This window comes from Lissotriton vulgaris, chromosome 5 (assembly GCF_964263255.1).
Source record: "Lissotriton vulgaris chromosome 5, aLisVul1.2, whole genome shotgun sequence".
NCBI classification, from domain to species: domain Eukaryota; kingdom Metazoa; phylum Chordata; class Amphibia; order Caudata; family Salamandridae; genus Lissotriton; species Lissotriton vulgaris.
Genome location: NC_141693.1, coordinates 1,948,174,348 through 1,948,200,450, shown reverse-complemented (window position 1 = coordinate 1,948,200,450; position 26,103 = coordinate 1,948,174,348). Strand labels below are relative to the sequence as shown.

Below are 26,103 nucleotides of genomic sequence, written 5' to 3'. Positions count from 1 at the left end.
CCTATGGGGTAGCTAAATGGCAGGGTAATTAGCAAAAGTGAAAGTTTCCCACATGTAAGGAAGCACCCCAGTATTGTTGCAACTTGGTACAAACCAGATAACTTGGGGCCCTTCCTGAAATAAGCCAGCCATCCCCCTAATTAAGGCAGTTGGCCACAACAGGATCACTCACAAAAGTAGGACAATGAAGCAAGCCATAGTTAAGCATGAAACTCGGCTTTTTAGGCATCTTGTGGTCTTGTAATTCAGATGGCTTACCCTTGGTAGTGCCACCCACAATAAGGCGAACCACACCAAGTGTCCCCCCAAAACTCTGAACAGAAAACCGCTTTATTTTCTGCCTCTTTCAAACATCTACAGACCTTATGGTAACCAGATGACATCCATAAAAGACTGTCCAGTGTAGAACATGTAAAAGTAAACGCTGGCTTGCATTCCAATTGAAAATCAAGCACAAATACAACCTAATGCATCACATGCAGTGTTTGTGATTTGGAAATGAAGTTAATTGTGCCTCACATGATCCACAATTTTCAAACATTACTCATTACAGCTTCTGGGAAGTTACCTATACAACTTGAAATTATGGCAACCTTTAGAAATGTGCTTTAGGTGACTGCATTATGAGTCTGTATGGTATGACAGAGATGACGTGGTGAACTGGAGTAAACAAGGTAGGTTCTGCATGGGTATGCAAGGCATGGATCTGAACTCATTTAGGATTCAGCATAGAATATATTCTGCACTCAATGAAAGAAAAAGACATTCCACATGATGGAAATGGGCAGGACCAAGACTATTAGGATAGAAAGAGATGCACTTATTTTCCTCTGCATCTGTTGCCTTAATCTGCCTCCAGCGCCTTGAGAGCCTAGCTGAGGACAAAAGTATTAAGTAGAACAATAAATTAAATAAAACCATTTCCCAAACACAGCACCACAGACCAATGAGTTTCTGGTTATCTGAAGGTATATACAAAGGCTGCAGTAACGGTTATGTTTATTTTTCAATGTGTCTGAAGTTGTCTCCTTGCCGTAGGTTATATTACTATCATTCAGATCAATCCCAAGGTTTCGGGACAATGGCCATTGAAGGTGTTCTGTAATAGTTTTACACTTAAGCAAATATTTGACCTAAAGTACCACTTTATTTGCAAAATGTAGGCAACAACTATAATTCTCGCTTTTCCAAAGGGAGAGAAGTTGGGCTCGAGAGGACATGAGGATTTCATGAGAAACCCGTGCGATGTGTGGTGCAGAGTAGGGAGGGCCTCTCTGAAGGGGACAGTGAGGGAATATTTAAAAAGGAAACTTTTCTCTGATAGTCATAGAAATACTCTCATGTCTTGTCCTTTTCTCTAAAAAGTCCTGCTCATGTCAGAAACATGGGAATTCCACAGTTTGCTCATTCAAGCCACAAAGGCTTCGTCCACATCTAGTGGCTGCTGGCCCCTCTTGAATCATGCTTTTCCACTGTGCTTTGTGGCCGATTCTCCAGCTCAGGTCGCTTCATAGGGCACAGGTTACTGCCGTCACGGGGCTGAATGGGCCTATCCCAAGGTTTCTGAGTCCATTGTACCACATCTGCATGAGGTTCCTGGTGGAGGAAAAAATATGCTAAAACACTTGTCTAAGAAAACGTGCATTATTGTTTCAAATTAGTTCAAATATGTAGGTATATGTGAGGAGACACAAATTTAAGGGCACATTAGGAATCAGAACATGCAAGACAAATATACTATCAAGTCACATTTCCTAATATGGAGGTTGATACTAGCACTAAAAAGTAATGAAGTACGAGTTACTTACCTTTGGTAACGATGTATCTGGTAGAGACGATTCTAGCCGCAGATTCCTTAATGTAGAATTATCCCCAGGTGTGAGACTGGACCCGGAAACTCTTTGCCCAGCATCCCTGCGTGCCGGGGGGAAGGCATCAAGCGAGTCCGCCCAGGCATCGTACGTGACTTCAGCAAGGTCACATAAGTCCCACCCCGCCGTGCCTACGTCAGTTTTTCATCTGAGAACTTTTCCACGCCACAACGCGGAGCCACTAGACAAAACTGTGGGATTATGGGAGCAGTACACGAAAGAACAGAAAGAAAGTGGAAGAGAATGGTGACGACAACACCATAAGGAGCAGTGCCAACACTGCAGCAGCCAAAGGCAGGGAAAGAAAAAGAACAGAGGACAACCCTGAACAGCCACCCTGCCAGGATGTAGACAGCCCCCTCCAGAGACGAGGAGCACATGCAAAAATGTCACGACCACATTCAGCAGGAGTACAACACCAACCAGGAACAATGAAGGGGAAACTGGTCTCAAGACAAACAGGAACGAGAAATCTCCAGGTGAACCCCAGCACAGAGTGCGACCACCCCCACAAGGAACAAGGGCAAAGGCATGGTGAGATGACCCCAACCCAGAAGGTAGGAGAGGGACCAGAACCCTAATAACCAAGGGAAGAGAGGGGGGTTGGGGGGAAGAAGGCAAGCCCCTAACCTGGACCAGAGCAGAGGGGCACAGGAGAACATATAACACCATCCAAAGAAACAAGGGGAGGAAGGAACAAGAACAGAAACAAATAATCATGTTAAAAGAATGCACTCACAGAAGATACAGCCACCCACAGGGAGGCAAGTGCAGAAGCCCAAGCCAAAGGCCCTCGCAGAATGGGGAGGAAGGGCGGGCCGTGAAGGATCTGCAGCTAGAATCGTCTCTACCAGATGCATCATTACGGAAGGTAAGTAACTCTTACATCGGTTAGTGGGGTGGGAGTGCACCAGACACGCCCCAGCACAATCACCTCTTGCATGATGGTTCACGTAGTTCATGATTTCTCGCTCCATACTCAGTTCAAAGTGTTCATAGCCAGTGCTATATTATTTATTTCCATTTCGTATCCCTAGACACGTGTTTCATGATTCCTCAATCGTGAGTAGGGAAAATAAGCAAAGTTCATAGGTTGCAGGGCGTGCTGCCTCATCTCTCAGGACCAGTTCCAATCACAGCATGAAGGCGCAAGCTCCCGAGCTCGTTAGCTCGGCGGCTCGTGAGAGCCATGTTTAAACTATTAGTGGGGTGGGAGCGCACCAGACACGCCCCAGCACAATCACCTCTTGCATGATGGTTCACATAGTTCATGATTTCTCGTTCCATACTCAGTGCACTGGCTATGAACACTTTGAACTGAGTATGGAGCGAGAAATCATGAACTACGTGAACCATCATGCAAGAGGTGATTGTGCTGGGGCGTGTCTGGTGCGCTCCCACCCCACTAATAACTCGTACATCTGATAGAGATTATTAGCCGCAGATTCCTTAATGTAGAATAGATACCCTAGCCATACCCAGGGGAAAGGAGGTTCTGCGAAAGGGCCCCACTGGCCTGGATATATCAGAGGGCCCCACAGGGGACCAGGCCAACAGACAAGGTGTAGAGCCTCAGCCCCACAGGTAAGGGCAACCCCCACAGCATAACGCCACCGATCCCACGGGGGGCGGGAGAAGAAAAGATGAAAAGGGGAGACCATGCCACTCAACAGAGGAAACAAGACAAGGGGAGGCTGAAGCATCCCACGTCCATACAGGGCCACAGAACCACAAACCAAATCCAATGCAAGGAAGAGGAAGAAGAGCAACCCAGAGGCTCCTGGAGACAGGGAGAAAGAAGAACAACCTGGGTCACCCATGAAGATAGGTGGGCTCCGTCCCAAGAGAATAGAAACACAAGAAACTTCATTACCCCCAGGCCAGCGAACATGAGTGTGAAGAAGACCGTAACACACCACAAAGAGGGGTACGCTCACATGACCCAAAGGGAGCAGACCAGAGACACAACGCCAGGCCAGACCTGACGAACAGCACAGCAACCCCAGAGAGGGACACCCCGGGGTGCCACCCAGGCTACTCATTCAGCCCAAGGGAAATTGCACCTGCAAGTACATAAGCACCACGGAGGGCAGAGGCACGAAGGCTGCCACAACTCCCCAGCACATAACAAGCTATATATTAGCTACCAGGACCGCGCATACGGTATGTTAGTCCCAACATGGGAACCCACTTAGGAAGAAACTTCCGCAGCAGAGGACAACCGAAAGAGCAACAGGGAAAATTCCCAGCCAAAGGCTTATCAAGCAGCCAAGAGAAGAACAGGAGGCCTAGTCTGAGTGCCAACCTGGTGTGAACAACTTTCAACAAAACACGCACAGAAGAAAGACTGGCAAGCAGCCAACAAAGGAGGAGGAAGAAGAGGAGGACGACGAGGAGGAAGGAGGAGGAGGAGGAGAAGGAGAAGGAGAAGGAGGAGGAAGTGGAGGGGGAGCCGCCAAGAACCTCTGAATGGCCGAGTGCGCAGGGGCGTGGAAATAAAGTGCACCATCGAAGGTCCACCAGCCGTTCCCGAACGTTCTCCGGGAACACACTGTCCCGGAGACAGGCATGGCGACGAAGTGCCAGCGAAGAAGCCATGGCACGACCGAGCACCTCCGAGATGTTCAGAGGGGAGCGAAAAATAAACGCCGCCAGCTCCCGGCCATCCAACACATGGTGCCTCAAATCAACACAGGCACCCTCCTGAGGAGCGGCAGACAATAGGGACTCCGCAGAGTCCCACAAGCAAGAAGTGGCCCTAGCCAAATGACACATAGCGTGTATCAGAGCCACACTGGTTGAGGCATATATATACCGCCCCCAAGAGTCCAGCCAGCGTGTCTCCCGTCATGGGGGAGACAGCAGCAGCGGCAGAGAGGGAAAAGCATTCAGCAAAAGAGGGCCTCTGGTAGAGGGGTGGAGGGAAAGACACACTGGATCACACGGTGCCGGATGGTGGCGGTGCAGAAGGTGTTGGGGCACCGGGTCCCCCGTGGCGGGGCGGCCCCAATCCCCAAAAGGGAAGAATGGAGGGAACCCTCGAAGGGAAGCAGCAGCTCCATACCACCAGACCCCTGATGGAGAACCCCCAGAAGATGATCCGCGGGGAAATTGGCCATGTGCAAAATCCCCACTGCCGTGGAAACAACGCAAGCGAAGGCTGCACCCGCCTCCGTAGGGCCAGTGGTTGGGAAAGCAGCTCCTCAGTAGGCGACGGCTGCAAGCTAAGACGGCAGTCCCCCAGGCCAACTGGAGGAAGGAAGGGCCAGGTCCAGAAAGGAGGAAGAGGGACCGAGGAGTGGCGGAGGTGCGGTGCCTCAGACGAAGAGTGCGGCCGCAGTGACAGCGAGGAGCAGTCCTTAGACAATGTCAGGAAAAAGCCACGACGCGTCGGCCCGTCTCCGGCAAGGATGACACCAAAAAGCATTGAACCTCTGGAGAAGAGATGTCCGAGGACAAGTCAACGGCCCGACGTCGTCCTGGCGCTGTAGAGTCTGCAATCGGAGGCAGGACATCGTCTTGAGACGCCGGAACGACCTCCGCCACAGCGCTCGGCGCAGGAGACTAGGGCTGGGCTGGAGCCGGGGCAACGAGGGAACAGCGCCTCAAAGGTGTCGACCTGACCTCCGACAGTAAAAAGGGGGGAACCTCTATTAAGACCTATATTTCTTTATACATGAGCATTAAAGTCACTTCAAAATTACATACAAGATGCTACAAGAAACATGAAAACATTCACTTAGACTTAATATTGATATTTTATTTCTTTCATTTATTTTCTATCATTTTCATACCAGTTTAGTTTTTTTCATTTTTTGGTGATTGTTTTATCAAAATTACAATACAGTGACATGGTAACATATGTACAAATCAGTTAAAATGCAAGATTAAATCATATGTAAACTAAAAACCCCTACACTTTACATGAACAATTGTTTTCACTCATACCAACATTCATACACACTCAATCTTTCATACTAATGGTGCTGACATAACACACAACAGTGAGAAAAATGAAAAACAGATAAAAATGTCCTCTAGTAGACGCCTCAAGATCTCGCTAAGACCAGTAGCCTTTAGGTCTTTCTTTTTGTTGTAAGCGTTATTGGTCTTTTATGATCCTTTCCTTTCTTTCTCCAGAGTTTGAATTAAATTGTACGTAAGGGTCTCTGGTGCGTACGGCCTACGTACGTTTCGGTGACATAATTATTGTACTTCACCTTCTTCAGGGCCAACAAGAGACTGGACAACAAACAGGTGCATTCATACTCTTAAAACCAAGGGGTTCTCATTATCTGTCTCTTTGTGGAGACTTTGTAGACACGTTAGGAGAGATAGTGCAACTGGGCGCAATTATTCTGATACTATGATCAAGTGTGCAGTCCTAGGAGCTGTGGGTCCACATTAAAGGATCAATGTTATAGATATATGGCTGTAGCGCTTTCTATGGCTTCAATCAATTGCTCCCTATGGACTGTTAGAACTGTAATTTGGAGATTTGCTCGACTTCTGGGGGGCGCCTACGGCCGATGTCACTGCCACTGACCTGACCTCCGACAAGGCAGCTGTCTGCGTGGAGGGGTGAGAGGGACCCATGACTGGACGAGAAGGGCCCTCCACCGGCCCCGGTTGTGCCGCACCAGCAGCCGCCGGCGCCTAAGCTGCGCCAACTCTGCCTCCGACGAGGCCACCGCCTGTACCGAGGACTAGGTAGGACTCAGGGGTGCGACCCAAGTCCCGGCGACCTCCCGCAACACCACAGGGACGCCCGCAGGAGTTTGCAGCTAAACAGAGGCGCTGTGGTCTGAAGAAGGAACACCTGAAGGCCCGCACCCCAAAGGCCTGATCCTCTGAGCCTGGATCCGAACCAGTCGGCGCCGGCGACGCTGCAGATGGCCCCGCACACTGCAAGGGATCCGTTGATGTCCCAGGAGGGGAAGGAGGAAGAATAGAAGCCAGCAAGGCCTGCAAAGCCGCCGCATATGTCTCCATCTGGGCTCTAGTCGCCCCCACACTGGGAAACGGCAGATAGGGGGACAACGGCAGATAGGGGGACGACACATGGGCCGCACCACCCGCGGAGAGCCCGCGCCCCAACAGGCTGGGAACCAGCCCTCGGGGACAAACTGCAACACTTACCAACAGGTGAGCAACGCTCATGCGGTCTGGGAGAAGGACGATGACGGAGGCAACAGTTCCGAAAACCCTCCGCCGAGGCCGGGCGTGGTGACGACGCCGAACTGGACATGCGAGATGAGAGAAGTTTCATCCGGGGCTTCTGTCGGGACTTTGGTTTCATCTGCTGCCACGCCTCACAATCAGTGGAGTCGTGGTGTTCCTCCAAACACCACATGCAGATGGGGTGAGGATCCGTCGCCGACATCGGGCATGCATTAGACGCGACTTAAAGCCCTAAGGCATCCGCACACTGTTCCCACACACATGCAATACACGAAAGAGAAAGGCCTGAACTGGCCCGGAGTACGATATGGATCCGCGTTGCACACGGAAAAGGAAAAAACTGACGTAGGCGCGCCGGTGTGGGACTTATGTGACATCGCTGACGTCACATACGCTGACAACACCTGGGAGGAGTTGCGTGAAACCTTCCCCCTGGTGCGAAGGGATGCTGTGGCAAAAAGTTTTACAGCTCCAGTCTCACGCCTGGGGATAATTCTACGTTAAGGAATCTGCGGCTAGTAGGCTCTATCAGATTAACCTCTCCAACCGGTGGTCGCCTTCAGAAAATCTTCGTCCCCGAGTCTGCAGTGTTTGTTGCAACCGGAGAATCCCCATTGAAAACAACATGGCACCCGAAGCCAAACAGCACCCATCCGCCCCAGTGCCTGTGTGTGTACACCTTATGTGTTAAATCAGCTCCCCTTTGCCCTGAGCCAAACACCAGGAGCTTTGCTCCCACAACCTGGTGGCCTGCTCGTGAGCAGCCACCAACCAATGGCACCCTATTCCCCATTGGAGAACATTGGGCCTCAGCACTCTGCACCCGGCCGCCCTAGTGCCACTGAGATTGCTTTGAGTGCGCATCCTTGACCCTGGGGGAAACAAACTCCCAAACCTAAGTACTTACAGTTAAACCAATAACATAGTTATCTCCTACAGGACTGCACTGACTGCTTTCTTGTGAAAATGGTTTTAAGTGTGGAGTTGGTTTGTATGAAACCTTGAGAAACTGAGTATGTACAAAAACTGATTTACTTACCTTATGTTCCATGAAGATAACTAGGCATATCACACCGAGTAGAAAAAGTAACTTAAAAAGTAATTCAAACTGTTTTATAAACAAATGACTGCTCTGTAACCAAACTAATTCCATTCAACTGCATTCAAACTGTATTTCACTGCAGAAATCTTGCAAAGTATCATTATACTTACCTGTACCAGGCATGGCTTGGGTCTAAAAAAAACACGAGTAAAGAACAAGTTACTTACCTTCTGTAACAATATATCTGTAAAAGACATATATTAGTTATGGCTTCCTCACCTTAGAATTACCCCCAGGAATCGGACTGGAACATGACAGCTTTTTTTTTAGCAGTATCCCTGTGCGTCGGTCGACTCCATGTTCTTAGTTGGCATCGAGATCGCTGGGATGATGCCGCTGTATATATCGCACTGACGTCCGTTCTTTACACAACATTTCAGGATAGGAGCACAGAGCAATGCAAGACACTCACCACTGTTGCACAAAAAGTAAGGCCCTGAAAGAAGTCCCTTTCTCTAGAAGTCAGTTCGCAGAGAGGGGAGGTTGGGTGGGATGGTAAGGAATCCATAACTAATATATGTCTCTTACAGATATATATTGTTACCGAAAGTAAGTAACTTGTTCATCTGAAAGAGACAGTTATGGATTCCATACCTTAGAATAGATGCCCCAGCAATACCAACCCCGGAGGTGGGTCTGCTAACTAAGTTCACTTCAGAAAGTCCTGGAGAACTGAACGTCCAAAGAAGCTGTCTCTCCAGATATTGCTGTCCAGGCAGGAATGTCTGGTGAATGTGTGCATTGAAGCCCACGTGGCTGCCTGACAAATGTCATGAAGGGGGACTCCATGTCCCAAAGCAGTAGTCGCTACCGAGGCCCTGGTGGAGTGGGCACAGAGTCCTACCGGAGGTTACTTCTTTGCCAAGGAAAAACACATTTTGATGCAAAGAACGACCCACCAAGAGATGGCCTATTTTTGCACAGCCCGGCCTTTCTTGGCGCCCACATACCCAACAAAGAGTTGGTCATCCACCCGTAATTGTTTTGTTCGATTCAGATAGAAAGATGGCGCACATTTTGCATCCAGATGGTAGAGCCTCGCCTCTTCCTTTGAAGGATGTGGGGGTGGGAAGCAAGTGGGCAAAGTGATGGTCTGTCCTGTGTGGAAAGAGGTAACCACTTTGGGAATGAAATAAGGTCTAGTTCTAAGGACAGCCTTGTCCGGAAAAGCAGCCAGGAAAAGTGGGCTTAGACGACAGACCTTAAATCTCACTCATTATAGACAAAGAAAAAGGGTTTGCATCGATGAACAGGAAGATGTGGAGCTAATGCGTGTATATGAGTGAGTAACCTGCAAATACAATTGTATCACAGTGCAAAAAAGGTCAAGGGAAAACAAACCCAAAGTTAAACAACCCTTGCACTGGTATAGGAGATCTATACCCAAAATATGAAAAAAAGTCCTGTGCACACCTTACGTAGAAATTAGGTTCTGATGTCAGAGCCCCACTGTAAGGGCAAAGTTCATGTAAATAAATGATGGTCAAACTCCAGGTTTTACGTGTGATAAAGATTTATCATTCAATCTTGATCAGTACAATTACAGGTCCCCAGCCTACACGTGTTTAGTCACACTGTGTACTAGATGTGACTCATCAGGGCTGGGAAGGACATAAGAAAGGAGAAAAGGGGGCAAGTGGAGAATAAAGTAAGAGGGGGGCAAAACAAAGCAAAACAAAAAGATAAATAGGTGACTGCATGTGAAGGGAGATCAACTACTGAACGTTGAGACCATATAATGTGTAAGGACATTAGGTGAGTTGGCAAAGTATTTTCTCAGTTTGAGATTCTTGACAAATTTAAACAGGTCAATTTTAGATCTGCATAAGTCTCCTTGTTCGTGAGGGTTAAAACTAAGTCCCCTACGTAAAAGGAATGTCATGTCAGCGTTGAGTGGTGTTGAGGATAGGTTGATCACTTGTATCTCTGTTGTGTTCTCTAAACTTTCTTCTCGTCTTCAGACCTCAGTTTCCTTTTGTATTGCTTTTTTTCCTGCTCTTTTTCCTCTACGGGTTTTTTGTCTCGTGTGCCCTGTCGCTGTTGCGTTCTGTTTTCTCTTCTGATCCTTTGAACCTCTTGTAAAAAATTTGATGTACCACGAGCAGGGAACGGCCATCGCCATTCTTCTGTTTAATACACGCAGCCTGTTAGGATCCTTACTCCATCGTTGCGGTAGGTTTTGTAACTTGTGTGTTCTCCCCCACACCGCTGGTTCACCCCGTGCTCCTTTTGACATTGGCCCCTCTTTTCTCCATTCCACAGATATCCCGTCATTTCCAGAGTTACCCAGGTAATTACGAGCCCCTTTTTCACTTTCCGAGTCTTTCTCATGTGCATCATCATTTAGAATGTACGTGCCATCGATTTGGGCATTCAGAGATTCTTCATTCCCTCCACTTGACACTTCCTCGTTACCCTATTTCCTTGAGACTGGCATGTGGCTAGATTATTCATTAGTCAAGGAAGCACACCTTTTTTCCCCAGTAACAGTATTCTCCTCACAACTAGTTCACACAGTTCTGTCTACTACATTACCCTTACATTATTTCAACAGTTTCTCTCTTTTCTATAGTGTGTTTACATGTATGACTCACCCATGCGACATTTGCGCCAGGACACAACTCGTGTACATGCGATAGATCCATGACTTTGTCCTTGCTTTGTCTCAATGTCACATTTGTGCATGTTTGAAATGCGATGGTATTTCTCCATTAGAACATGAAACTTTATTTAGATATGATTATATTCCTCCTTCAAGCTGTATTGTTAACTTCCGCAGTGATGCCTTTTAGTGGCTAAACAGCCCTACTAGTCGGCACGTCATGTTTCTTGTTTCTCTCCATGCGCTATGTACGTGACCAGATTCCATGACCGGACCTTCACGCGCCATAGGACCTTTTTCTAGTATTGTCTAGTTTTTCTTTTTTCCTTTCTTTTTTCTAGTTGTTTCTTCCTGCTTTTGCCAAACCAGTGATTGATGTTTTTTATCGTATTCTTTAGTACCTCATCACCTTTGCACTCATGGCACGCTTGTCACAAGATCATTTATGAAATCGTTTTTGTTCTCTCTTAGGACAGTTACTGGATCATCGGATAGCGACTACATTGTGTTTTTTAACCGTGTGGTTCAATTGTTTCATAAAGTTTTTGATATCATGTGTGTCAGACCACCTTCTTGCACCACTTTTTGGATTCTGATCTGTGTTCTCCTCTGTGTCACATTTAACATGTCTTTGCACCTTATATGGTCTCCACGTTCAGTAGGGTGATCTCCCTTCACATACAGTCACCTATTTATCTTTTTGTTTTGCCCCCTCTTACTTTATTCTCCACTTGCCCCTTTCTTATGTCCTTCCCAGCCCTGATGAGTCACATCTAGTACACGGTGTGACGAAACACGTGTTGGCTGGCGACCTGTAATTGTACTGATCAAGATTGAATGATAAATCTTTATCACACGCAAAACCTGGACTTTGACCATCATTAATTTACATGAACTTTTCCCTTACAGTGGGGTTCTGACATCAGAACCTAATTTCTACATAACGTGTGCACAGGACTTTTTTTCTTGAATCTCACTCATCCAGCGAGCAGAGGTGATGGCAATCAGAAAAGCAGTTTTTAAAAAAAGGAGTAATGCCCTAAAAGAATCTATTTACAATAGGAGACTTGAAAAGAGAAGGCTGATCAAGAAGCCGAAGAAAGGCTGAAATAGCCGATAGATAGCCCTTAAGTGTGCCCATAGCAGAGCCCTGCTCTGCCAAGGAAAGAAGGAACAAAAGAACGTCGGAAAGAGTTGCGGAAAGGGGATCCACAGCCTTTGTTGTGCCCCATGCCACAAATTTGTTCCATGTACAGGCGTATACTGTTTTAGTGGAGGTACGCCTGCCTGCCAGAACAACAGTCCTCGAGAGGAAGGTCGAAAGATGTCCACTACCGCTGCTCAATCTCCATGCAAGGAGGTAGAGACTGGATAGGTTCAGGTGGAGGACCGTTCCCTGCTGCTGTGACAGAAAATGCTCCGGAAGAGGCAGTCTGATCAGAGGATAGCAGGCCAAGTTTTGAAGCTTGGGATACCAGAATCTCCGTGCCCAATCCAGAGCCCCGAAAAGAATTGAATAGCGAGTGCCGCCTTGGAAATTCCAACACGCAGAACTGCTGACACTGCACGTTCTCTTCAGGGGTGAATAGATCCAACCAAGGCTCTCCCCACTGCTGAAATAGATCTTGCACCACCTCCAAGAAAAGACGCCATTCGGGATCCATCATGCACCTGTGTCTGAGTTCGTCCACCCTTCTGTTTAGGGAACCTGCCAGGTGTTGAACCACCAGAGACATTTATTGCTGTTCCAGCCATGTCCAAAGGCAGAGAAGCCTCTCGACAGAGGGTCCCCGACCCCAACCTATTTGTTGCAGTACCACATAGCGGTGGTGTTGTCCGTGAACACCTGCACTACTCTTCCCCAGACAGAGGGAAGGAATGACTTCAGTGCAAGACAAATCGCTCAGAGCTCCAAGAAGGTTGATGTGGAGTCCAGACTCTGCAAGAGACAAGAGACCAGAGGCCTCTGATCTCCGCCTCTCCCATTTGGCTGCCCCATCCCAGGAGCGACGCATCTGTCACCACTTTGAACTCTGGTAGGGGAAGGGAGAGAGATCTGCCTATGACCCAATCTTGGTTCGTTAGCCGCCACTGCAACGGGTGCGCAGTACCCTCAGAGATTTGGACGCAATCAGACAGATTCCTGATGCTGCGTCCACTGGAACTTCAGGTACCACTTCAGAGCCCGCATGTGCCACCTGGCATGATCCAACAGTAGAATGCAGGAGGCCATGAGGCCCAGCAGCCTCAGTCATTCTGACCGAAACTTGGGATGGAATCATAGCCTGAATATCCTGGACTCACTACTCAGGAGGATAGTCCCGAAACAGCGCTGTGTCAAGAACCGCTCCGATGAAAAGGAGCGTCTGAGAAGGGGTCAGATTGGACTTCGGCACAATGACTGTGAACCCCAGCGTATGCAGGTCTGCCTCTGTCTGGAGTTGGGCCGCAACAGCATGGGGCGAGCCTGCCTTCAAAAGCCAGTAGTCGAGATAGGGGAAGGCTGGAACCCCTCACCTGCGCAGATGAGCTGCGACTACTGCCATCACTTTCGTGAAACCTGAGGTGTGCTGGTAAAGTCAAAGGGGAGCACGGTAAACTGAAAGTGCTTGTGGCCTTAGTGAACCGTGGGTAACGCCTGTGGGCCGGCAGGACCGGAATGTGGAAAAATGATCCTGCAAGCCCAACGTTACCATCCAGTCTCTAGGGTCGAGGGCAGACAAGACCTGAGCTAATGTCAACATTTTTAACTTCTCTCCTTTCGGAAGAAGCGGTTGACGTTCCTAAGATCCAAGGTAGGACGCAGGCGTTTGTCCTTCGTGGGCACCAGAAAGTATTGGGAATAGCAGCCATGAACTTCTTCTGGGGTAGGAATTCGCTCGGAAGCCCCCTTGGCCGAAAGAGCTGTAACTTCCTGATCGAGAAGGGCCAAGTGATCCTCCAACATATGATGGAATTGAGGTGGCATGGCTGGAGAGAGTCTCGAAGGGGAGGGAGTAGCCCCTTTGGACTATCTGCAAAACCCACCTGTCTGATGTGATGGTTTGCCAGTGGGGGAAGAGATGGTAAATCCTGCCGCCCACTGGCAACTGGTGACCCTGAAAGGGCAGACTAGGAGGGTTTCGAGGCTGCTGCAGAGGGGGTGCTGGTGGACTGGCCCGCCTGCATGGGACATGGTGTGGCACCCCTTCCATAACCACGAAAGGTCCGAAAAGCAGACTGCGCAGTAGAAGAGGTGGCAGCAAGGCCCAGGATCTGACCATAGCCCTAGAATCCTTTAAGCGTTCGAGCGCGTTGTCTGCTTTGTCACCAAACAAGCACGACCATCAAATGGCACGTCCAAAAGAGTCGATTGGACAAGACACGAAAAGCCAGTAGACTGTAGCCAGGCGTAGCATCGTAGGGGCCACCGGCATAGAAATTGTTCTGGCTAGCGAGTCAGCGTTGTCCAGCCCACACCTAATGGCGAACTTTGCTGCATCTTTCCCCTCAGCGAATGCACAGGAGAGAGTGGCCCAGGCCACCTCCGGGCACTGTGGCAGCACCTGCTCAACCGTATAGCACACATAGTGGGAATAACGACCCAAAAGACATGCAGGTTCACCGACAATAGTCCCAAGCTGGAAGTAGAAAACATCTTCTTCCCAAGCTGGTCCAGCTTTTTGGATTCTGTATCTGGAGGAGCAGTAGGGAATGCGCCTTTAGAAGTAGAGGCTTGGTCCACCAAGCTCTCATGGGTAGGGTGTTGGGAGAGGAAAAGTGGGTTGCCAGGGGCCGGGCGTTGGCATTTGGCAATCATCCTAGCCACAGGAACCCCTGTGCTGGGCTTGGACGAGGTGCCCAGAAGGATGTCCGTAAGGCCCTTATTGAACAGCAGGAGGGGCTCCGAAGACTATGAAGTTGGGCAGGGGTCACACCGGCTTCCAGAAAGGGAGGGAGGCTCGGAGTCAAGCCAACAGGCTCCGCAAGTGGAGCTGGACGACTACCGTCCACATCCCGCGACAGATGGGGAGAACGCGAATAGCAACTATGCTTCTTCGCCTTCTTCTTGTGCTTTGACTTACCCGAAGATGAAGACTTTGACGATGAGTGGTGGTGATGGAGGTGGTGATGGATCTGCTTCCGGTCCCGCGACCGCCCTCTCGACCGGGACCTCTAGCGGTGCGGATTGGACTTCCGGGCGTCGAGAAGCTTTCAAGTGGGAGCACGACTTCGGGTTGTGATTGCGCTTGTAACACCAAAAGGAACACAAGGTACGGGTCCATAACTAACATCAATTTGCGACAGGAGTCGCAAGCCTGGAAGCCGGTTCGAGGAAGGGACATCTCTAAGGCAAAAGTTGAAAAATAGTAGTAAAAAAGTGACTAGAGGTACTGCTCTCTCTGGATCTGGGCTGGCTGGTGTGGAAAAAGAAAGAGCTGACAGCGCGTGAAGGCGGCGTCTTAGTAGATACTTGGACGTCATCCCGGCGATGACAATACCAACGACAAACGCAAAGTCGACCAACGTCGCCTACCGACGCGCAGGGGAACTGATACGAAAGAATTTCTCCAGATCCGGTCTGACGCCTGAGGGTAATTGTAAGGTAAGAAATCCCTAACTAATGGTCTCTTTCAGATAAATATTTTTATACAAACAAATTAGTCTGTGTTCAGTCTTTGAGTGTGTGACATTTCTTGCCTGAGTGTGTACAACAAATGCTTACACTACCTTCTGATAAAGCTCGCCCACACTACCTTAAATAGAGAGTACAGTATTATCTCCTTTTACCTCTGGCAACCTTTAGGGATCAACTGGACTCTGCACACTATACCTTACTTTGGTATAGTATATACAGAGCCAGCCTCTTACAGGGGGTGACTCCGGGCTGAAGCACCTCCTTCAAGACAGTCTTGACTGCCAATGAGGGTAGGTTAAGGTCTAGGACAGCAGCCACCATGTGCACCACCATTTCAAACGAGGCTCCCTCCTCCATAGCAACAGTAGGAGGGGAAACCAGGCCAGTTTCAGGTGAGTTGTCCAACCCACTGGCCCCCCCCACTACCTCATATGAGTGGTCCTGTGATGAGAGAAGAAAAAGGTCGATTAAGTTTGGTCAAAAAAGAGGCAGCTCAGACTGGATCAGATCTACATGGCACAGAAATGAAAGAACAGACATCAGCGCACCGAGGTGGCACCTACATAGTTACTGTGCATATCACTTCCAGCATGGATGACGCCGACAATATAGAGCTGAATGATGGAACCTACCTATCTGGATCCTGGGGATATTCTAAGGTAAAGAATCTGCAGCTAGGAGACTATCGTACGAGTTACTTACCTCCGGTAATGATGTTTAGGGTAGAGACGATTCTAGCCTCAGATTCCTTAACGTAGAACTACCCCCAGGACTTGAGTGGATCCGTAAAATTTTCTTTGCCAAAGCATCCTGCACGCAAGGGGGCGGTACCCTTTGACTCCGCCCTGACGTCAGTGAGCTTGACGTCAGAGAGGTCACATAAGCCCCACACCGGCGCACTGACATCAGTTTTCTTCAGAGAACTTCTCTGCACCTCAACGCAGAGCCATCATAAACAAAAACGGAGAAAATGGGAACAGTGTGCGAAAAATCAGATAAACAGAAAGGAAAGAAGCAAATGGTGAGGAACAGCACCATTCGGGGAGCACCAGGCACTGTGGCACCAAAAGTTATAGAAGGGAAGAGCAGAGCGCAGTTACTGCAAAGCAACGTTGCAAACAAATAAGACATTCTCCCTGGAGACAGAAAAAACATGTGAAAAATGTGGCAGCAGGCGAAAGAAGCCTGCAACCACAGGCCATTAACAGTGAAGGACAAGAAGTCCAGAACAGAAGAGTAACAACAAATCACACTAAGAAACACCATCAAGGAGTCTCTCATCCCCTGCAAAGAGCTAAGGGCTGAGGCACAGCCAAGGGACTCAAACACAGAGGACTGCACATTGAGTCAGAAATTTCTAGCAATGAAAAGGGGGGAAGGTATTAAGAGGCCCCACACTGCAAACACCAGGGTGTAGGGACGCAGAAGTACACATGAACTTACCGATCAGGTACCATGAAAAAAGGAGTGGATGCAAACAAACAGAACAAAGCATCCTGCTAAGGAGGAAGTGAAAGAGGGCACTCGCAGAAGACAAACCATCCAGAAGCAGGAGAGTGCAGAAGAACAAACTAAGGGTTCTCCCAGAACGGGGAGGAAGGGAGGGTCGTGAAGGAATCTGCAGATAGAATCGGCTCTACCAGATACATTGTTACTGAAGGTAAGTAACTTGTACATCTGATAAAGGCTACTCGCCGCAGATTCCTTAACGTAGAATAGATACCCTAGCCATACCCAGAAGGGAGGAGGGCCCGCGAGAGAGTCTCCCAGTAGGAAGAACACAGGGCCCCGGCAGGGGATGTGTAAAGGGGGCAAGTAGGCGGCCCAGCCCCCCACCAAGCAGAAGGAGCAAGGACGAGGCGAGGGGCGGCCAGGAGAACCCAAGCCCAGCCAAGGTACCAGGGACATCCACCAAAAAGCCCGAAGGGACAGACAACGGCAGAGGAGACCCGAAGAAGAAAAGAATCACCCCAAACTCCAAGGAGAAGTGGCAGAAACAGAGGCAAAGCCCTCAACATGAAAACACACACACGCAGTGAAGGGAGGCAGCTGAACTGGCCACAGCCGCAAGGCAGCGAACAAGGCAGGAACGGCTCCACTGTCAAGAAAGGCAGGCGTGAGAAGAGAGATGTAGACACGCAAGACTCCGGAAGAACCAGAGGTAGGAGCACAAGGGCCCACTCCAAGGCCCCCGGTCGCAGACGTGCACAGTCAGCAGCTGGCATATCCAAGAAGCTGAGCGCTCAGATCAAGCCTAGCGCAAGACGAAGGCAAGGGCCAGGGAAGTCCAGAACAACCCCGAAAAGGGGACCATTCCGGACACAGACTGACCCACGAAAGACCAGCCAGAAAAGAAAAGGAGGAGACATACGTAGGACGGAATAAGGCCGTCAACCAGAACACAGGAAAAATACCAAGAAATCCCATCCCCCTGGAACACCAGACAGAGGACCAGGCCGGACATATAAAGAGGGTGGAAACACCACAGCAGAATGAAGCAGACGGCATGCCAAAGCTGATCCGGCGGATACTTAAATGACAGAACCTGGGGCAGCGCAAGCTACGCCCAGACCAGGAGCAAAGGAACCGCACCCGCGGTATACAGTGACGCCAGGAAAGGCGAGGAACCTGGATGGGGTGTCCACACCCTCCCAGTGTAAGACGGAGCTATATAATAGCTACAAGTACCCCACATAGAGTAGAACACGTCACAAAAAAACCTTGGGAACGACTCTTAGGGAAAAAATCCCACATCACAGGACAAGAACATAAGACCTGCGGTAGGAACTACAGAGGCTTCGAAATCAGCCAAAAAATACACACTTGTCAAAAGGGACGATCAGCAGCTAACAGAAGAGAGGGAGCCAACTAAAGGATCCCAAAGGAACATTAAACTACACAGAACATACAAACGAGCAACTCAGCACCAGATTCCAGGAAGCAGGTGCGATAACGCCTCCCATCAAGCCCCAGAGGGCCAACAAGCCAGCCTACGGAGGGGGAAGGGGACGGAGCCCAGCCAGGAGATGCTGAATGGCGGAGTCCGCTTGAGTGTTAAACAAAAGGACCCCATCAAAGGGCAGGTCAACCAGACGCTCCCTAATATTCTTAGGGAAAACAGCATCCCAAATGCCAGACATGGCGCCGGAGAGCCACAGAAGTGGCCATAGCACGGCTGAGAGCATCGGCCACATCCAAGGCCGCACGGAGAATAAACCCGGCCAGTTCCCGACCGTCCAACACATGATGCCATGGATCAGCATGGGGAAACCTGAGAAAGAAGGGACTCCACAGAATTCCACAGGTGGAGGAAGCCCTGGTCAATACACAAAGAGTGTTAAGTGCTCGCAAGGCAGCACTGGATGAAGCGAAGATGTTACGCCCCCATGAATCCAACCACCGGGCCTCCAAAGATGGAGGAAACAACACCACAGGCAAGGACGGAAAAGCTGTCTGCAAAAGAGAGCCTTGAGTAGAAGGGTGGAAGGAAAGGCAGACTGGGTCGTGCAGAGCAGGACGGTGGTGAAGCAGGAGCAGCTGAGGCACTGGATCATCCGTGGCAGGACGCCCCAAAACCCCTAGAAGAGAATTGTGGAGCGACGTTTCAAAAGGAACAGCTCCCGTCCACCAAAGCCCTGGTGGAGAACCTCCAAGAGATTATCTGTTGGGAAAGGGGTGACAGGCTCGCTCATACGCAAAATGCCAGCGGCTGTGGAACAGGCCTCCGTAGGGCGTTGCGGGGGAGAAAACAATTCCTCCGTGGGTGACAGCTGCAAACTGAGCCGTCCGTCCCTAAGTCCAGCTATAGGGGAGAACGTCTGTTCTCCGCCTCTCACAAGTGGCCTCCCCACCCCAGGAGGGACGCATTCGTCACCACTGTTGGCTCCAGTTGGGGAAGGGAGAGGGATCTGCCACTGACCCAATCGCGATTTGTGAGCCACCACTGCAACTGTCATGCACTGCCCCCGAGATCTGAACATGGTCGGACCGGTTGCCCTGATGTTGCGCCCAATGGAACTTCAGGTCCCACTGCTGAGCCCGCATTTGCCATCTGGCATGTGTCACCAGCAGGATGCAGGAGACCATCAGGCCCAGAAGCCAGAAGGTCATCCTGACCGAAACCCGGCATAGAGGCTAAAAGATCAGAATCATAGCCTGAATATCCCGGACTCGCTGCTCGGGAGGATAAACTTGAAACAGCGTTGAATCCAGAACCGCTCCGATGAAGGGGAGCTTCTGAGAGAGACTTTGGCACGTTGACGGAGAACCCCAGCAAATGCAGGAGGACGGCTGTAGTCTGGAGGTGGTTGACGACTGCCTGGGGCGAGCCCGCCTTCAACAGCCAGTCGTTGAGGTAGGGGAAGGCTGACACCACTGACCTGCGCAGATGAGCCGCGACCACCGGCATCACCTTCGTGAACAACCGAGGGGTGCTGGTAAGGCCGAAGGGGAGCATGGGAAACTGAAAATGCTCCTGGCCTACCGTGAACCGCAGGTAGCGCCGGTGAGACGGCAGGACGGGGATGTGAAAATAAGCATCCTGCAAAGTCCAAAGCTACCATCCAGTCTCCAGGGTCTAGGGCAGCCAGGACCTGAGCCAGAGTCAGCATCGTGAACTTTTCCTGCCAGAGGAAGCGATTGACGTCCCGGAGGTCCAAGATGGGGCGCAGGGCCCCCCTTGTCCTTCTTGGGGACCAGAAAGTATTGTGAATAACAACCACTCCCTACTTCCTGACCGGAAACGCACTTGATGGCCCCCTTGGCCAGGAAAGCCGTGACTTTCTGACGGAGAAGAGCCAAATGATCCCCCGACATGCAGTGGTATTTATTTAATTTCTTGTATAGCGCAAGAATCGACCCCGTGCGGGGTATCTCCGCGCTTTTGCTCGCAAGATGGCCATGGAAAGGTGTTACAGATAAGTTGTAGTTATCGGCTGATAATTAGTTATTTATTCTTCCAGGAACAGGTTGGTTTTTAATTTTTTCCTGAAGGCGGAGTGGTTGGGGGTTTGCCTAATAAAGAGGGGTAGGTTGTTCCATAGGGTAGGCCCTACCAGAGAAAAAGCTCTGCCACCTTGTCTGTTTTTTTTAACAAGAGGAGTTTTTATCAGCAGTTGATTGCTTGACCGTAATGCTCTATCAGGTTTGTAAAGGGGTAACTTTTGGGTCAGATAATTGGGGGCTTTCCTGAACAGGCATTTGTGAACAATGCAGCAGATTTTAAATTTGATGCGTTGTCGTATTGGCAACCAATGAAGTTCTCTCAGCAGAGGCTTGGAGGGGGTTCTGGGGGGGGGCATTCAAAATCAGTCTTGCCGCTGTATTTTGGACTACCTGTAGGCGGTTTATGGCATCCTCGTTGGCTTGTATCAGGAGCCCGTTACAGTAGTCAATTTTGCTTATCACCATTGTTTGCACAAGGGTCTTTCTGTAGTTGTCTGGTAAGTATGGGAAGACTCGTCTTAACAGACCAATGGTGTGGAAACATGCCCCAGCGACTGCATTCACATGTTCCTTCAGGGTCAAATTTTGATCTAACTTCACCCCCAGATTCTTTACTGTTAGTTTTGGGGTGGGTACTGGTCCCAGATCTAGGGGGCCACCAATCAGGGGACCATAGTATGGACGCTTTTCCAAAGAGCATTAATTCCGTTTTTCCAACGTTGCATTGGAGACGGTTGGCAGCCATCCAGTTGGAGATAGCCCTCATGCCTTCAGCAAAATTATCCCTAACATTGGAGTTAAGGGAATGGAAAGGGTAGAGGAGTTGGGTGTCGTCAGCGTAGGACACCGGGGTGAATCCATATTTCCTCACAATCTCAGCAAGGGGGGCCACGTACACATTGAACAATGTGGGGCTTAGGCATGAGCCCTGTGGCACCCCCTTCGTGAGCATCCTTGAGGAGGAACGATAGGGTCCCAGGCTGACGGATTGTGCGCGCCCGGACAGAAAACTCTCCAACCAGGAAAGGGCCTGTCCTCCAATGCCTACTCCCTTTAGACGGCTCACGAGGATCCTGTGGGACACAGTATCAAAGGCGGCTGACAGGTCTAACAGCACCAGAATCATTGAGCCTCCTCTATCCTGTGACATCTTGATGTTATCGGTCACGGAGAGGAGTGCAGATTCGGTGCTGTAGTTGGGCCTGAACCCAGATTGTGAGTGGTCCAGGCCCCCTGTCGCCTCTATGAAACTGGACAGATGGGTGTTAACATGCTTCTCGGCCAGTTTACTCAGGAGCGGCAGCAGAGAGATAGGACGGAGGTTGGAGAGCTCTGTCCAAGGGGAGATGGAGTTTTTTCGTATGGGATTCACCACTGCCTCTTTCCATTGCTGAGGAAGTTTACCTTCTTTGTAGGAGAGGTTTAAAACTTTTTGGATAATGGGGCAGAGAGCTGTGCTCAGGGTGTTCATCACTCGGGGGGGGGGGGGGAGAAGGTCAAGGGGAGACCCTGTTTTTATTGAATTTAGTAAGGATTTTGTGTCATCCTCGGAGATTACTGGGATGTCAGTGAAGGTCTCAGAATTGGTTTGTGAGCAGAGGGCGGCAGCTGTCTCTGTATTATTGGGGTGTTTGGCCAATATTTTATTGTAGATGGTGTCAATTTTGTCTTCAAAGAATTGTGAGATCTTATTACACAGCTCCTGAGAGAAGGTGTCAGGGCTTTCGCATGCTGTGGGGTTAGTAAAACTTCTCAGGATTCTATATAATTCTCTGGTTGAGTTGTCTGCTTCATCTATTTGAAATTGAAGGCTGGTTTTCCTTGCCTTTTTTATGTTTTTGTAATAGGAGGAGACAGCGTGTTGATAGAGCTCCTTGCTTTCACTGGAGTGATTCTTCCTCCATAGGTACTGAGGTGGCATGGCTGGAGGGGAGGACAGAACGGGGAGTGAGTAACCGTGGCAGATTATCTGCAGCACCCACTTGTCCGATGTAATTTCGCGCCAGTGGTGGAGGTGGTGGCGGACCCTGCCAACCACCGGCGTGGAGTGCTCCCTGAAGCTTGGAGGCGGAAGTAGCGGGGGAGGAGGTAGACTGACCCACACGCTCGTTCCCAGACCCGCCCCTGTGGAATCCACGGCCGCGCGGAGGCTGGTTCTGCACAGGCTTCTTGGAGGAGCGTGCTTGGGTGCCCCTGCCCTGGCCAGGAATGAAACCCAGGAGTGGCAGGGTTTTTCGTAGAAAGACCCAAGGACTTGGCCGTGGCACGAGAGTCTCGCTCCAGGGCACTGTCGGCCTTATCACCAAAGAGGCGGGAGACATCAAAGAGCATGTCCATGAGCGAGCCCTGGACATCGGCGAGAACCCAGTCGAACACAACCAGGCGTGGCGCCGCATAGCCACAGTTGTGGAAATTGCCCAGCGCAGCGAATCAGCGGTGTCCAAACCACACCGGATGGCAAATTTACCTGCATCCTTACCTTCTGCAATCGCTTGGGAAAGGACAGCCTGGACCTCCTCAGAACACTGAGGCAAGACCTGAGCCATGGAATCCCACACTGCGTGGGAGTAGCGGCCCAACAAGCAGGCGGTGTTAACCAACCGCAGCCCTAAGCTGGCCAATGAGAACAAGCCTCTAGCCAAATTGCTCCTGCCTTTTAGAGTCCTTATCCGGCAGAGCTGTGGGTAAGGCACTCTGCGACATCGAGGCCTGAATGACCAGGCTCTCTGTCATAGGGTGAGTGGTCAGGAAGGCGGGATCACCAGGCGCCGGGCGATTACGCTTGGCGACGTTTTTATCCACTGGCGCCCTGGTGGCCGGCCACAACCAAGTGCCCAAGAGGACTTCGGTAAGGGTCTCATTGAAAGGGAGCAGCGGCTCGGATGATGCAGATGCCGTCTGGAGCACCTCTTTAAGGAGGTCAGTCTCGGGAACGGCCCCTAGGCCCGGAGCGGCAGATAGAGGAATGCCAGACCTCCAGCAACCTCAGGGTGCCGCTCCCACAAGGCCTTCGGGGCCATGGCTTGACAGTCTCTGAAATCCTGGGATTCGTGGTCGGTCTCCAGGCAGTAGAGGCACACATCGTGGGGGTCCGCTACCGACATGTTACGGCTGCATGACCCACACGACTTAAGCCGGGCATCCCTACGTACACCAGGAGAAAAAAAGGAGTCAAAAAGCGACTGATGTACGTGCTCAATCCGGATTTGCGCTTGCTGGCGCGGAAAAAGAAAGAACTAACGTCAGCACTCATGGGTGGCGCCTAAGTACCCTCTGTGATGTAATCTCGGCACTGACGGCGCCAGTGACGGACGCAGAGCCGTAGGACGCCACCTAACGCGCAGGGGTACTGCTAAGCTAAACTTTCTGGATTCAATCTGAGGCCTGGGGATATTCTAAGGTAAGGAATCTATCACTAACGTGTCTCTCAGATTTTTGGCACGCCAGTGGCGCGGCCTCCATTAAGTAGTGTGCGGGGGCTGTACAGCTGGGAGACGGAAAACGCAGAGAGCGGGAAAGTGAGACTGGAGGAGGTGGGGAGGTAGGGGATCGCAGCAGCAGGGGAAAGTGCAGCCAAAGGGCGTAAGATGAAAAAGAGGTAAAAGTGCCAGAAGGGTGAAAGGGACAGACAGAAAAGGCAGAAAACACCAGAAAAAAAGAGAGACAGAGGTCAGCCCAGCAGCAGAGTATAGAGACGCACAACAAGTAGATCATCAAGGATGTGGGAGAAAAGCATTAAAAAGCAGAAAAATCGGAGAGGAAGGCCAAACAAAGCAGAGAAAAAAAGAAACAGAGGGCAGTCCAGCAGCAGAGCGGAGATGCTCTACCACTAGACCACCAGGCACGAGTCGCAGGCGCGCCTGCGGGTGGAGGAGGACCTTGAACCCCTGAAATGAAGGTCAGAAGTTCAGCAGTAGGGAGCTTGGGGCTGCAGCTACCTGGTAGAGCTGGGTAAGGAAGGGAGCAGTCCACTGAAAGGTCAGTGGCCTGCACCTTCACCGTGCAGCAGCAGCTGCCAATAACTAGTGTGCAGGGTGCTGGACAGCTGGGAGGCGGAAAAACCGGGACTAGAGGGGGTAGGGCCACAAGGGATCGCAGGGGTAAAGCAAGGCAAGAGACAAAAAAGAGGAAAAGTGACAAACTAGTAAAAGGGACAGAGAGAAAAGGCAGGAAAAAATAGGCAGAGGGCAGTCCAGCAGCAGAGCAGAGACACACTACCACTATAGTACCAGGGATGTGGGAAAAGAGCAGGAAAAGAGCAGAAAAAAGCTAAGAGAAAGGAAGAAAAAAGCTAAGAAAAAGAGCGCCAGAGGGCAGTTAACCAGTATGCAGACAGGCTCCAACACCAAACCACCAAGGATGTTGGAGGAGAGCAGTAAAAATCTGAAAACAAGCTGAGAGAAAGGTAGAAAAAAGCAGACAAAAAAAAAAGGACAGGAGAGCATCCAGCAGCAGAGCAGAGACGCTCTACCAATAGACCACCAGGGATGCGGTGCAGGCTTGTGCATGCGGATGGAGAGCTTCGAACCACTGACCCAATGGTCAGAAGATCAGCAGCAGGGAGATCAGAGGAAGAAGCTAGATAAAAGATGAATAGCTGGAGAAGAAAATAGCTGTGATTAACAGAAGCCACCAATCTTCATGATGTCAAACGCAACAAATGTGCTAACATTTACATAGCACACTGTGGGCAAGCATAATCTCACCAAATCTTTAGCAAAGTTAAGAGCCTATGCTCACAAATTTTCAATTTAATTGCTTAATAAAGAGACTTTAGAAAGACATTTACGTACAGCAGCGGTTTTTAACCTTTTGACTTCTATGGGCCCCCACCTAATCTTTATTGGAACCCGATGACCCCTACTGAACCATTATTGGAATCCAGGGAACCCTCTTGAGCCATTAATAGAAGAGGACCCCGGCCTAAGAATTTCTTATAATTTAAACTGCAAAACAATACGCAGAAACAAAAAAAACAAGGTTTCATCAAACAAATACACAAATGAGGAAATATTTAATTCACAAAGCTATATCAATTTTTTTTTTACATTTTAATAGTAAGGTTGGAGTATTCCCAAATTCAATTAAGGCCACTCATCGTTCATACTATATTCTGTTTGATATACTTGCACTGCTCCCATGAACTAATTTTTATTATACCAACAATGTTTAGCCTTCAATGTCAAATTCCTTCAGAGTTACAGAACGTTTAAAAAAATGTCAATTGTACATTTTGCTTCTTTATTTATATACACTTTCTTAAATTGGTTAGTATTATTTAGTTTTCTAAGCAGTTGCGGACACTTTGAGTAGGCTTCGCAGACCCCCAGGACCACAGGTTAAAAACCACTGATGTACAGTGCCTGGGATGGGGGCGAATAGACTTATCTTCATGGAGGATTCCAATACTTGTCATGCTCAGCCTCCACTGTCCCACACTGCAGTCTGACTGTGTGCATGTATTGTCCGAGATACTTACCTTTGGTAACAATGTATCAGGTAGGGACAATTCTAGCCGCAGATTCCTTAACGTAGAATTATCCCCAGGCGTGAGACTAGATCCAGAATTTTTTTTGCCACAGCATCCCTGCGTGCCCGGGGGGGTGGGGGTGGGGGTGGGGGGTTAGGGCAGTTAAGAGGGCAGCCAACCGTAACACAGCCAGAAAGCAACAGGCCAGACAGAACGGCACCTTCAGCAATAAGGCAATCCTAGATCTCTTAGTTCTCTTCCAGGGGTATCCTCATCAATGTCATTGAGCAAATGTAAATGCTTTATTTCTGTTTA

General features: G+C 49.8%; 1 protein-coding gene across 1 annotated transcript in view; it reads right to left on the bottom strand.

Annotated features, from left to right (window-relative positions):
• Positions 1 to 312: 312 nt before the first annotated feature.
• PRRC2A (proline rich coiled-coil 2A) overlaps positions 313 to 26,103 on the bottom strand; it is a 1,005,169-nt gene continuing 979,378 nt past the window's right edge. The window contains exon 23 of the mRNA XM_086919885.1: positions 313 to 1,596. Within this exon, the coding sequence (XP_086776011.1) occupies positions 1,435 to 1,596 (162 nt within the window). The 3' untranslated portion in view covers positions 313 to 1,434. The remainder of the gene's footprint in view (positions 1,597 to 26,103) is intronic.